General features: G+C 37.4%; 1 protein-coding gene across 2 annotated transcripts; it reads right to left on the bottom strand.

Annotated features, from left to right (window-relative positions):
* Nucleotides 1–4,380: 4,380 nt before the first annotated feature.
* LOC115202395 (GTPase IMAP family member 7) lies at nt 4,381–13,284 on the bottom strand. 2 transcript variants are annotated; one of them, XM_029766524.1, is made up of 3 exons: nt 13,092–13,284; nt 5,572–5,646; nt 4,381–5,275 (listed from the first exon to the last, which is right to left on the bottom strand). In XM_029766524.1, exons 2-3 carry the CDS (start codon nt 5,576–5,578, stop codon nt 4,686–4,688), a joined length of 597 nt encoding a protein of 198 aa, XP_029622384.1. In that variant the 5' UTR covers nt 5,579–5,646; nt 13,092–13,284; the 3' UTR covers nt 4,381–4,685. The 2 variants fall into 2 exon arrangements, with proteins under 2 accessions (XP_029622384.1, XP_029622383.1); XM_029766523.1 differs by lacking the exon at nt 13,092–13,284 and having other exon boundaries at nt 5,572–6,209.
* Between the last annotated feature and the right edge of the window lie 663 nt (nt 13,285–13,947).

A 13,947-nucleotide genomic window follows, 5' to 3' on the forward strand; every position in this document is an offset into this window, starting at 1 on the left:
GCTTTACAGCGAAAGCAAAACATTAGATTATGTCAGCGGAGTACCCAGCCAGAAATAATCAGACGCCCATTTTTCAAGCTAGCATATAATGTCACAAAAAACAAAACCACAGCTAAATGCAGCACTAACCTTTGATGATCTTCATCAGATGACACACCTAGGACATTATGTTATACAATACATGCATGTTTTGTTCAATCAAGTTCATATTTATATCAAAAAACAGCTTTTTACATTAGCATGTGACGTTCAGAACTAGCATACCCACCGAAACTTCCGGTGAATTTACTAAATTACTCACGATAAACGTTCACAAAAAACATAACAATTATTTTAAGAATTATAGATACAGAACTCCTTTATGCAATCGCTATGTCCGATTTTAAAATAGCTTTTCGGTGAAAGCACATTTTGCAATATTCTGAGTAGATAGCTCGCCATCACGGGCTAGCTATTTTGACACCCACCAAGTTTGGCCCTCACCAAACTCAGATTTACTATAAGAAAAATTGGATGACCTTTGCTGTTCTTCGTCAGAATGCACTCCCAGGACTTCTACTTCAATAACAAATGTTGGTTTGGTTCCAAATAATCCATAGTTATATCCAAATAGTGGCGTTTTGTTGTGCGTTCAAGACACTATCCGAAGGGTGACGCGCCCGGCGCGTTTCGTGACAAAAAAAATCTAAATATTCCATTACCGTACTTCGAAGCATGTCAAACGCTGTTGAAAATAATTTTTTATGCGATTTTTCTCGTAAAAAAGCGATAATATTCCGACCGGGAAACCCTGTTTTCGTTCAAAGACGAAAAAATAAAAACATGGTGTCGGCTTGTGCACGCGCCCCCAGTCTCATTGTTTTCAGATCGACCACTATCCAAATGCGCTACTGTTTTTCAGCCATGGCCTGCAAAGTCATCATTCACCGTTCTGCTGCCTTCTGAGAGCCTATGGGAGCCGTAGGTAGTGTCACGTTACAGCAGAGATCCTCAGTTTTCAATAAAGAGAGTGTAGAAGGCCAAGAAATGGTCAGAGAGGGCACTTCCTGTAAGGAATCTTCTCAGGTTTTGGCCTGCCAAATGAGTTCTGTTATACTCACAGACACCATTCAAACAGTTTTAGAAACTTTGGAGTGTTTTCTATCCAAAGCTTATTCTAGTTTCTGGGCAGGAGTAATAATCAGATTAAATCGGGTACGTTTTTTATCCGGCCGTGAAAATACTGCCCCCTATCCATAACATGCTAATGTGTTTCAGCCAATCAGTTGTGTTGTGACAAGGTAGGGGTGGTATACAGAAGATAGCCCTATTTGGTAAATGACCAAGTCTATATTTTGACATGAACAGCTCAAATAAGCAAAGAGAAATGATAGTCCATCATTACTTTAATATATGAAGGTCAGTCAATGCGGCACATTTCAAGAACTTTTAAAGTTTCAACAAGTGCAGTTACAAAAAAACATAAAGAGCTATGATGAAACTGGCTCTCATGACGACCGCCACAGGAAAGGTCGACCCAGAGTTACCTCTGCTGCAGAGGATAAGTTCATTAGAGTTAACTGCACCTCAGATTGCAGCCCAAAATAAATGCTTCACAGAGTTCAAGTAACAGACACATCTCAACATCAATTGTTCAGGGGAGACTGTGTGAATCCGGCCTTTATGGTCGAATTGCTGCGAAGAAACCACTGCTAAAGGACACCAATAATAAGAAGAGACTTGCTTGGGCCAAGAAACACAAGTAATGGACATTAGACCGTTGGAAATCTGTCCTTTGGTCTGATGAGTCCATATTTGAGATTTTTGGTTCCACCCGCCTTGTCTTTGTGAGAGGCAGAGTAGTTGAACGGATGATCTCTGCATGTGTGGTTCCCACCGTGAAGCACGGAGGTGGAGGTGTGATGGTGTGGGGGTGCTTTGCTGGTGACACTGACACTATAATTCAAGGCACACTTAACCAGCATGGCTACCACAGCATTCTGCAGCGATACTCCATCTCATCTGGTTTGTGCTTTGTGGGACTATCATTTGTTTTTCAACAGGACAATGACCCAACACACCTCCAGGCTGTGTAAGGGCTATTTGACCAAGGAGAGTGATGGAGTGCTGCATCAGATGACCTGGCCTCCACAATCAGCCGACCTCAACCCAATTGAGATGGTTTGGGATGAGTTGGATCGCAGAGTGAAGGAAAAACAGCCAACAAGTGCTCAGCATTTGTGGGAACGCCTTCAAGACTGTTGGAAAAGTATTCCAGGTGAAGCTGGTTGAGAGAATGCCAAGAGCGTGCAAAGCTGTCATCAAGGCAATGGGTAGCTACTTTGAAGAATCTCAAATATAAAATCTATTTTGATTTGTTAAACACTTTTTTAGTTACTACATGATTCCATATGTGTTATTTCATTGTTTTAATGTCTTCACTATTATTCCACATGGTAGAAATAGTAAAAATAAAGAAGGGCCCTTGAATGAGTAGGTGTGTGCAAACTTTTGACTGGTACTGTACATGAGTATGACCTGAGTGACTAATAAATATGACCAATAAAAATAAAGTATGGACACAACTCAGAATAACACAACACAACAATACTTCGGAGTAGAAAAAGATCTATGTTTATTTTGAATTGAATAAGAACATATGCCAACTTGCACAATACATTGTGTTCCGTTTAAATAATTTGGTTATTTCAAACCGCATTTGTTAGATCCTGTTATTAATCAGTAGCAAACTAATCAAGACAAAAGCAAGTTGACTAATAACCAATATGTCTATTAATAATTGGTATTGAAAACATGTAAGTATAACAATTATCTGAGCAATTTGTTCAGAGTTCCTTGGATGATTATATCCACAACCCGATACTGTAACTTGTTACCTATATCTCCCCACACTATGCAGTATATTACACAGTGAATATATTTGTAACTCCAGTACTACACTTAACATTCAGTAATGTGAATATAAGCAGGACAGGAGGACTCTAGCGGCTGTGGGAAGACACCAGGTGGACACTGGCTGAACAACATATTATTTAAGACATGTAATAATGTTTATCAGTTAAAGTTTGAGTGACAGCTAACCCAACAATAGATAGTGTTTTGTGACACACCATTACTGTACGCTGCACTCCTGATTTTATAAAGGCTGATTGTTCCAGTTGAGGCTGACTAACTGGTTGTATCTGAAAAGACACTCTATTCCCTATACAGTGCAATGTTTTTGAACAGAGACAAATGGGTAGGGCCCTGCTGTTTGGAGAGGCAATGGAAGCACAGTGATTTTACTGGTATTTCCAGCAATATCCGCCAGAGTTGCTGCAGGTAGGAAATGTTCTATAATTGAAACAAGCTGTCTCCAATCAATCAATCAATCAATCAATCAATGTCTGGTTGTGTGTGTTTGACCGGGGGATCACCTGAGGCTATTATGTTCATATTGGTTGTTTGGTTGATTACATTTATTTTATCCAAAATGTGTGTGAACATAAACAATATATTCTGATAATATGACATACCACCATAAGCGCAGTTTAAGTCACATGATTTTACATTTCAACTTCCTGCCCCTGTCACCACCACAATTACTACCATTAGGGTTGGTGAAAAAAACTTTTACTCAAAGCACAGAGATTTGAAGAAGACCATTTATACACCACATCCCCACCTCTTCTGCAGAAATGTTACTTCCCCTTTAGGTCTATCCCTCCTGTTATGCTACCATCTCTTTGAGTGTGATTTAGCAGCCTAAGTCACATGATTTCATAGAAAATGGGACTTTGCATTAGAACTCCCTGCCCTCTAGACACTTTTGTGTTGACTTCAAAGTGTCAGTAATGTATCAAGTTTCTAAGTTGATACAACATGAGGGAATAAATTGACTGCGGTGCATAGTAGATAATGAGGCTTTTTTTCAGTTAAGAGAACCATGGATCTGTGAGGTCATAAGAACATCACAATACAGAATTATCACATAGATGATGTAATTAATGACATCATGTCCAATAGGGAAATGCTTGATGGCGAAATGTGTCCATTGTGAGTGTTAATAATACATCTAAGTAATAATTTATTAATGAGTGTTAATAATACATCTAAGTAATAATTTATTAATGAGTGTTAATAATACATCTAAGTAATACTTTATTAGTGAGTGTTAATAATCCATCTAAGTAATACTTTATTAGTGAGTGTTAATAATACATCTAAGTAATACTTTATTAGTGAGTGTTAATAATACATCTAAGTAATAATTTATTAGTGAGTGTTAATAATACATCTTAAGTAATACTTTCTTAGTGAGTGTTAATAATACATCTAAGTAACACTTTATTAGCGAGTGTTAATAATACATCTAAGTAACACTTTATTAGCGAGTGTTAATAATACATCTAAGTAATACTTTATTAGTGAGTGTTAATAATACATCTAAGTAATACTTTATTAGTGAGTGTTAATAATACATCTAAGTAACACTTTATTAGCGAGTGTTAATAATACATCTAAGTAACACTTTATTAGCGAGTGTTAATAATACATCTAAGTAATACTTCATTAGTGAGTGTTAATAATACATCTAAGTAACACTTTATTAGCGAGTGTTAATAATACATCTAAGTAACACTTTATTAGCAAGTGTTAATAATACATCTAAGTAATACTTTATTAGTGAGTGCCTCCCATCTTTTTCAGGTGTCTGTTACTCCTGATAAAATGTAACTCAATACAACAAACTTTTCTATCTTCTCAAGCAGCTCAGTGACCTGGGAGGGATTCTGATCTTTGTTTTTGAAGACATGATATCCCCCGTTACATTTGGCAATGAAACTTTCCAGTTTGGGATTTCCATGCAGGAAGTCTTCAATTGTTACATCATCAAGAAGGTCTCCATGTGTGAAGACAACCATGGTGTATTTGGATGCTTCATCACCAAATAGCTTCTGGATCATCTTCAAAATGTTCTGCTGCTCTTCAGTGAATCCTCCCAGCTTGAGCACAACCAGGAACACATGGGGACCAGGAGCGGAGAAAAGCATGCACTGTGAGATCTCTTTCACTGCCTCCTCCTGTGTTAACTTAGTGTCAAACAAGCCAGGTGTGTCGATGACAGCTACATGTTGCCCTCCCACCATTCCTCTTTTCTTTTCACATGTTGATGTCACAGAAATAGAGGACATTTTGGATTCAAACGCTTTTCTCCCCAGGATGGCGTTTCCTGTTGCGCTCTTCCCAGAGCCAATCTTCCCAACCAGAACAATCCGGACCTCTTTATTTTCTCCTGTTGGATAAGAATGAAATGTTGTTACTGTACAAAAAAGTATAATGTTTATGTTCTTTCTGTTTGGTCATCTTACAGAACAGCTACTGAATATGATCAGTCTCTATCTTCTTAGACATTGATGGTCTATAGAATATTAACTGTAAGCAAATTAACAAGAGCATTATCTATAAATGAAGTTTCAAGCCTACATTCATTTTATTAAAATGTATTAATAATGTAATAAAACATTATTTTGTGAAAACGCATTAAACAAATAAACCGATTTATCTCTGTCTTGTAGACTAAGTACTCACCAGTCATGTTTGGGTTTTGGAGTGCTGTCAAGCTTTTCAAAGGAACAGTCTTTCCAACCAGAGTAATCAGGGTCTCTGTTGGATGAAAAAGAAAATGTTGTTTTTGTAGAGAGAAGTGTGATCTTACAGAACAACTACTAAAGCTACATTTTCAGTCTCTCATTGCTTCTTAGACTGATATTTTTTGTCTATAAAATACAAACTCTAAGAAAATAAATAATGATGTTATCTACAGGTAACTGCCAAAAATAAAGGAAACACCATTGACGGACCTGTCATTGTCCATTCCTTGCCTACATACAAAGTTTTGACATTTGGCAAATATAGCAGTAGGCGTTCTGCCTTGGGTAGAGCACCAGTTGAAAAAAATGCAATAGAATCAATATTGTGTGGGACACATACAAAGAAGATAGTCTAAAAGACTCTCAAGTTGGGGAGATAACCAACTTCCATGGAAGTTCTCTGACTTTCTCAGAAACCCTAAAAACAAACAGGAGCTTTTCAACATGTTGATACAGAAGGTGTGTGCCAATGAATCTGAAGATGGAAAAGAGATCTATGCTACAACTGATGAATCTGTGGTTTCAAAGGGCTCTCTGACATCAACGCTGGAATGAGACCAGGAAGAGGCACACACAAGAGCGTGGTGTAAAGTACTTAAGTAAAAAATATTTTAAATTACTACTTAAGTCGTTTTTGGAGGTATCCATACTTTACTATTTGTATTTTTGATAACTTGTACTTTTACTTCACTACATTTCTAAAGAAAATAATTGACTTTGTACTCCATGTTATTTTCCCTGACACCCAAAAGTACTCATTACATTTTGAATGCTTAGCAGGACAGGAAAAGGGTCTAATTCACACACTTATCATCCTTACTGGTCATCCTTACTGCCTCTGATCTGGCGGACTCTCTAAACACACATGCTTTGTTTGTAAGTTATGTCTGAGCGTTGGAGATAGCCCTGGCTTTCCGTAAATTTAAAAATAAACAAGAATATGGCGCCAACGGGTTTGCTTAAAATGAGGAATCGCAAATTATTTGTAATTTTATTTTTTACTTTTGATACTTAAGTATAACTAAAACCAAAAACTTCTAGACTTTTACTCAAGTAGTATTTTACTGGGTGACTTTCACTTTTACTTGAGTCATTTTTTATTAAGGTATCTTTACTTTTACTCAAGTATGACAATTGGATACATTTTCCACCTCTGTTCATCTCAAGGATGCCTTTCAAAAGGGTGCAAAGACCACTATATTTCCAACAGTGGATACAGACATTATTGTCCTCCTTGCTGGTCTGTTCTACTATCTTACCAAGGATTATTCAACCATAAAGCTGTGTGTTTCTTTTGGTATGGGGAAAAAATACCAGGAGATTTGCATAAACACCATCGTTGAGAAGCTTAGAATGCACAAGAGTTTGGCTTTGTCAGGCTTCAACACATTCACAGGTTGTGATGCAACCTCAGTTTCATTGAATGGGCAAAAAGACAGCTTGGAGTGCATGGAAATCATTTCCAGAAGGGACTGATGCCTTCGTGTCCATGGCAGCTGATCCATTTCAACCACTTGATCTGAATTCATCCACTTTTACATTGTTTGAGAGATCCATCTGTGTTCTCTATGACAAGACAACCAGCCTAGATTGTGTCAATGATCTGAGGAAGGATCTCTTCTCCAAGAGGTCATTCTAGATGGAGAACCCCCCCCCCCCCCCCTGCCCGCCCACTCCCACCCCACACACACAAGCAGCACTGCTACAACATTCAAACAGAGCAGTGTACCAAACAAGCATTTGGTCATCCAATCGACACCTTTACCAGAAAGTACTTGATGGACTAAAACAGTTAATTCTTGGAAACCTTTGTAGACACTCTTACCAGAGACTGACAAAGCTTTTGAGGCCAACCTATTTAGCTCAAATTAAATATTAAAAATCTGGCATAAATTTTTGTTACATATCAGATGCAACATAAACATTCACATGCAAAAAGTTGAATACATTGGCCATGCTGTCAATCCAGCATGACCTGCAGAGAATGCCAGACTTTGACAAAGTTTGCCCACAAGAAGGACCGCCACGCCACCTTCCTGTTCAAGTGATCACAGCACAACAAGATGATTCCAAAAATGCATTATATGCTGCTGCATAAATAATGTAATTTGCCAGGGAGAAATGTAGACTGTAGCTAAGAAACTAATACTAAGTGTATGTTGTGTAGTAAGCTATTAGTAGCCCATGTCTCGCCGTAAGAATTCGGTCCCTCTCCGCCTCAGAACTTAGCCTATACTGTTCTGACTTGGTGGTGCACATGTTTTAGGGAAATGACATCATTGAATTTTGTAAGAGCTCTTTCATTTTCTGCTTATTTGGCCCCCTTACTTATCCTATGGTTCTGACTTGGTTTACAGGTAGAATACTGTAAGAACGGCCCATGTTCTGAATTCTGTTGCTATTTAAAAGTGCTGAACAAATAGGCATATTGACATCAGTCTTAATTGAAATTATGGCTTGCCTCTTATCTGCTCATCGTTCCCTTATGCCATAGTTTGTACATTTCCATTGTTATATTGCATATATAGGTCTATCGCATTAGTGTCTTATTCATCAATTTAGGCAATGTTGGAATGATACATTACATTTTCTTTTTTTTGCTTACTTTGTAGATTATAATTACCTCATGTGCTTTTCTCCACGAGGAGGGGATACAATATAATGTTGTTGAGTCTGTAACTATGTTTGCCAGTGAGTCTCTTCCCGTTCAAAAAAAAATTTTCAACAAAATGTTCAGTGATATAAATGTAATTCCGGTTGATATTGCAAGATTCGTTTTGTTTGCGCAAAGTGGATCCTCGTGGTTGCATTTCCCTTCCTTTTTAGTCCACATAGGCCTAATAAAATACTTAAAATGGTAGCCTAAACGCATCTCTCTCTCTCTCTCTGTATGGTGACTTAAGGAAGAGTAAAGTTAACTTAACATCTTGCTGAACGTATCTGAACTAACATATCTGAATCTGTCTCTGTACATTTTGAAAGGGCTGAATCAATAGGCCTTCCTCGTCGCAGCTCGTTTCCCTGCACTTGCTTATACTTAGAGCTAAGTGTTAATGATATAAGAACAAATATTGTAAATTTACTGAACATTTACTGAATTTAATGGATGTTTTCTCAGGTGAGCCAGATTCAACCGCTTGCGAATTGAAAAAGTTTGCGGTTTACAGTCCATTGTTTGGATGGAATTATTTTGGACGAACGTGTGAAGGTAACCTACTTTTTCAAGTGATTTGTTTAAAAATCTGATGAAAACAACAGCATGACTGGTTGTGTTCATGCCACATTAAAATGCAATACATTTTTTACAGTTAAATGACATGTCTTTACGATGAAAACAATTGTAAAGACATAGGAGGTCCCGTTGAAAAAAACGTGCCAACCTATGGAAATCAAATGCCTGTCCAACTGATTAGTTCTAATGCCGGCCCTGCACTGCATTATGCCATGTTTGTATCTGATTTATAACAAGTTTTTTATTCCCCTAGGCCTCGGACACTGGCATGAGGCAGTTTCGTTGCCCCACCTATAAAGAAAATCTAATCATGGAATTAAAAATAATAATAATAATAATTAAACAGTAATATGCAAAACATAAACAGAATAGCCAGGGGGATTCCACAAAGAAATAAGAGAAATAAATATATAATTACAAATCCACATTATATCAATTCAAGTACAGACATGTAGCGACATTTTTTGGGGGGACATTTTGTTTTGTATACGTTTTAATGACTCTAAATAGTTTTCTAAATCAGATGAAAAAAAATAAGAAAAGGGGCTTTTTCTTCATAATTTTGATTTGTGTATGAAAAATGGTCCTATTAAAATAAAGAGATTTATGACATACTCGCGTTCAATTGTGGAATCAGTGTAGTAAAATAATATGTCTAGCTTAGACGTTTCAATGGTTGTATGCATTTTGTGGCCAAGATATAGTTTTACATCAGTCCAGAACACTTCCCTATATAAACAATGACAGAATAAGTGTTCAATAGATTAAGTTTCTAGTTCACAAAAACTGCATTCACTGGTAACATCAGGTATATATTTAGAAATCAAGCTATTACACGGATAGAATCTATGGATAATCTTAAAGGACATCTCCTTTACTTTATTGGTCAAATTTGTGTGGAGTGAGCCAAGCACGGCGCCAGTTTACATCAAACGATGAAGCCAAACAAAATATCGCAGAGGGAATAGACTTCCTGTAGAAAATATCCCTTAATAAACGATTGTTGAATTTCTTATCTAGTAAACCTATGCTATTCACCTGGATATCGCTTACAATAGGAGATATTCCAAGATATGCATTATTCTGAAGTAAAGTGTTTATCCCACTAGGTATAGCTTTAATAAACGTGTCATATTCCTTGCTTGAAACGTAAATAGATTCCCACTAATACTAACTAATTGGCTGACAAGGACAATGTTTTTTGACAACCAGTTACGGTAAAATAACATCTTGTTTCTACGTAATATCGACCCATTATTCCATATAAAACATTTGAGGTGAAAAGTTGTGTTTATAGAGCAAAGCCCAGCACATTAAAGCCCGCTGGTGAAAAGCCGCCAGTTTCACAGGAAGTTTACCCACAATATATGGACAGTGTAGTAAAAAATTAAGCCCTCCGAGCTTCTGAAAAACAAAATGAGGTATAATATTCCAGAAACTATGAGGATTTTTTATGTACCTTTTAGTCCAGTTAACCTTTGATATCTGATTGAAGAGAGTGAAATCTAAGACATTTAGACCGCCATCACAATCCCTGTTGGTGATAACATCTCTTTTTATCTTATGTGGCTTGTTTTTCCATATGAAGTTGTACAATAGCCTATCTAAGGTACAGCAAGTGGATTTGGGAATGTCAATAGATGAAAAAAGATAGGATGTACAATATAGCCACTCAGCTTTGGATAAAAGCACCCTTCCTTGAAGACTTAAATCCCTCCCTAACCATGAGGATAATTTTTTTTGGACAGATTCAGTTACAGGGTTCAAATTAAGAACATTCCCCACCTTAAGATTTGTGGTGATCTTTACACCGATGTAGGTTACAGTATCTTTTTCAGAGATGTTACAATCTGCTGGATTGACAGCTCCTTTCAGAACCAACACCTCACATTTGGAAAGATTTAATACCAAACCTGAGATTTTGGATAACTGCCTCACAATAGCCAATGCTAATCTAAAATCCAGTAAACAGAAATTACATTCTTAATCACATTTTTTAAATCATCATGCAATAACAACGACTTATTTAATTTCCAATAACCACCAGAGTATTTATTACCATCATTACTGCATATTCTTACAGTCAGCCATATGACTTTATGATCCGCAGGCAGTACTTTGACCTCTACTGTGTTGGGCTCAAGACTAGAGGTTATCACCCACAAGTCAATTCTTGATTGTAGTGAACGATCTCTATTACTCCATGTCTACTGTTTCTCTCCAGGGTTTTTAACTCTCGATATGTCAATTAAGTCCAGGCTTTGGCAGAAATTCACCAACTTGTTCACACCAATGTTAGGCCTATGAGGCAATCTATCAATCTCATTAGAATAAACCATATTAAAATCTCCACCAACTATAATCTGACTGGATGGATATTTTCTCAGAAGACTTTTAAGAATTTCCTCAATTTCCTCTAGAAGTAAGTTATTTGGAGGACTAGAACGGTATCCATATACATTACACAACACAAATAATCTGTCCATTACATGTACTACTGTAAATCGCTCTGGATAAGAGCGTCTGCTAAATGACTAAAATGTAAATGTAAATGTCCATTGGTGTCCATTTGAGTAAACAAAAATGTGTCTTTGAAATTGTGTGCTAAAAGTGCAACCTCAGTTGAATGATTAGTCCCGTGGGCCAAAAAAATAGCACTGCCCCACTGATTTTTCCAATAATTATAGTCCTCTTTGCATGAATGTGTTTCTTGAACGAATACAAGATCTGCGTTGCAGTCCTTACAAAATGCCAGGGGTTTCCTATCCCCCTGGCATTGATGGACATAAACTTCAAGTCCATATAGAACAGAAAGAAAAATACTATGCAATCTCAACTCTACCCTCTATAAAAAGTTGCTTCATATATATGTATTAACAGAAGTCTTCACTTGTAAACCATAACACCACAATTCAAAACTAGAACGCTCTGTTTGCTGATTTTTTATGTGTTTTCGCGTATCATTTCCACCAGACCATCGGCTCTTTCGTTTATCTTTGCAGAGACAGCATCGATTATGTTGACCTGGAGTTCGCCCAAAGACAATTCTTTCTGTGTCTTTTTCTCAGAATCAACCGAATGTCCAGATTCCTCCATGTCTTTTCAGAATCAACCGAATGTCCAGATTCCTCCATGTCTTCTCCTGAGGAGTCAGGTGGCAGTTTTTCTCCGATGTATGAGTGCTCAGCTAGCAACTGCCTTCTCCTCCCTTTGCTCTTTCGCACATTTCTTTCTTCAATTTTTCCAAGTTTCAGATCAAATTAGCGGTCAACTAAGCGTTGTTCTTTATTGTGTTTACTATAAGCCATTTTTTGTTACATTGAAGTAAGTTTGAGAGGGATAAAAATGAAGGTTACTCAGAACAAGCTAAAATCTCGTCTGCACTCGCCGCCATCTTCCTGGAACTCGTCATTGAATTATCAGCCCAACCTCACATTCAATTCGCGCATATATGTACAAAATGTATTTCAGCAGATTTCGTGCGTTTTTGTGCATTTTTGTGTGGTTCAAATCGTTTGAAAATATACGAATTTATGTGCTACTTAATTCGTGCGAAAATACACGAATTTAACCAGTAGGCGACACCAGCCCAACCTCACATTCAATGAATTATAGACTACTGACCATCGTCCATGGTTCTTACATTTCAACATGCCTATCAAATCGACGAAGGCTTTCGGTGGTGCCAGGGCTTAGCTTTGCTTTAGCTAATAGATACATGTTTATTGTTAGGCCTATTTGGTTGTAATTTTGTCATGTTAAGCCTAACATTTCACAAAGCTAAACACGGTTTAACAATGCTGCCATTGTTAGACTGCTGACAATAATGTAAATACTTATTCAGTAATTAAAGTTGGTCATTCAAACATAGCAGATTATTAAATAAATGTCCAATGCAACAGCATACTAATCAGCTAATCGATTGTTTCTTTTCTTGAGAATACAACTGTCTGCATTGGCCACCTGAACCTTCATGACATTACCCTCTCTTCCAGCTTGGATCGAAAGTTGTGCGTAAAACCAGTCTTAGTGCCAAATAATACACCCTCAAAACACTAGCTTACTAGGGATCGTTTCATTATGCAGTGCACCATCTATAACTCTATTCCATATTTAGCTGCTATTTATAAACATTTTATAACAATGACACATCAAACAGCCTAACACTGAGGTAAACACTAGTCGGCTTGAGGATAAATTCAGCCACTATGTAATGCTGAACTCACAAATGGGCTGCAATATTCAAGGTAAATTCCCTGGTGTCCTGAAGTCCTCGTTTGTTGTGTTTCCGTATTTTGTGTGCAAATGTATTTCACCGCCGCCTGTAGGTCCAGGTTGCAGACCTGACTGTTTTCTATACTGAGTGTTGCCAACCCAGACAATATTTCCTGAGACATTGTGCTTCTTATGTAGTTCTTTCTGAGTTGTAGTTTAGACAAATATCTCTCCGCAGAAGCAACACTTACATGGATGTTAAATACAGCTATATTGCGTTTGCAACGTCAGGGAAACTGGGCAGAAGGGAGTTGTGCTTCAAATACAGCAGTTCTGTAACATCTTTAATTGAGGCTCTCATTCTCCTTAGTTGCCGGCCTCAACACCTTACGGAAATAGATTAACTGTGTATGAAGCTCTGGGGACAAGTCGTCTTGATACTGCTCATTAATTGGCAGATGGAAACGGATTATCATATTTAGCAGACAACAGTTCTTGAGGGCTGGAACAAAAAAAGCTGTTTGCGATTTCGTTCATGCTGGTGAACCGGCAGCGCAATGGACATATAATCATTTTAGATTAGACAAAATCTAGAAATGTTACATCTAGGTTTATAATAAATCAGAGGTGTTGCACCACTTAATTTTAAACCTGGATGAGTTAATCTAAGGTTAAATAACTAAACTATGAAGTAGTAGCAGGTAGCCTAAAAATGGGGTGACAGGTAGTCTAGTAGGTGGACTAGTAACTGAAAGGTTGCAAGATCGAATCCCCGAGCTGACAAGGTAAAACATTTTTCGTTCTGCCCCTGAACAAGGCAGTTAACCCACTGTTCCTAGCCCGTCTTTGAAAATAAGAGATTGTTCT

Source organism: Salmo trutta, chromosome 11 (assembly GCF_901001165.1).
Source record: "Salmo trutta chromosome 11, fSalTru1.1, whole genome shotgun sequence".
Classification (NCBI taxonomy): domain Eukaryota; kingdom Metazoa; phylum Chordata; class Actinopteri; order Salmoniformes; family Salmonidae; genus Salmo; species Salmo trutta.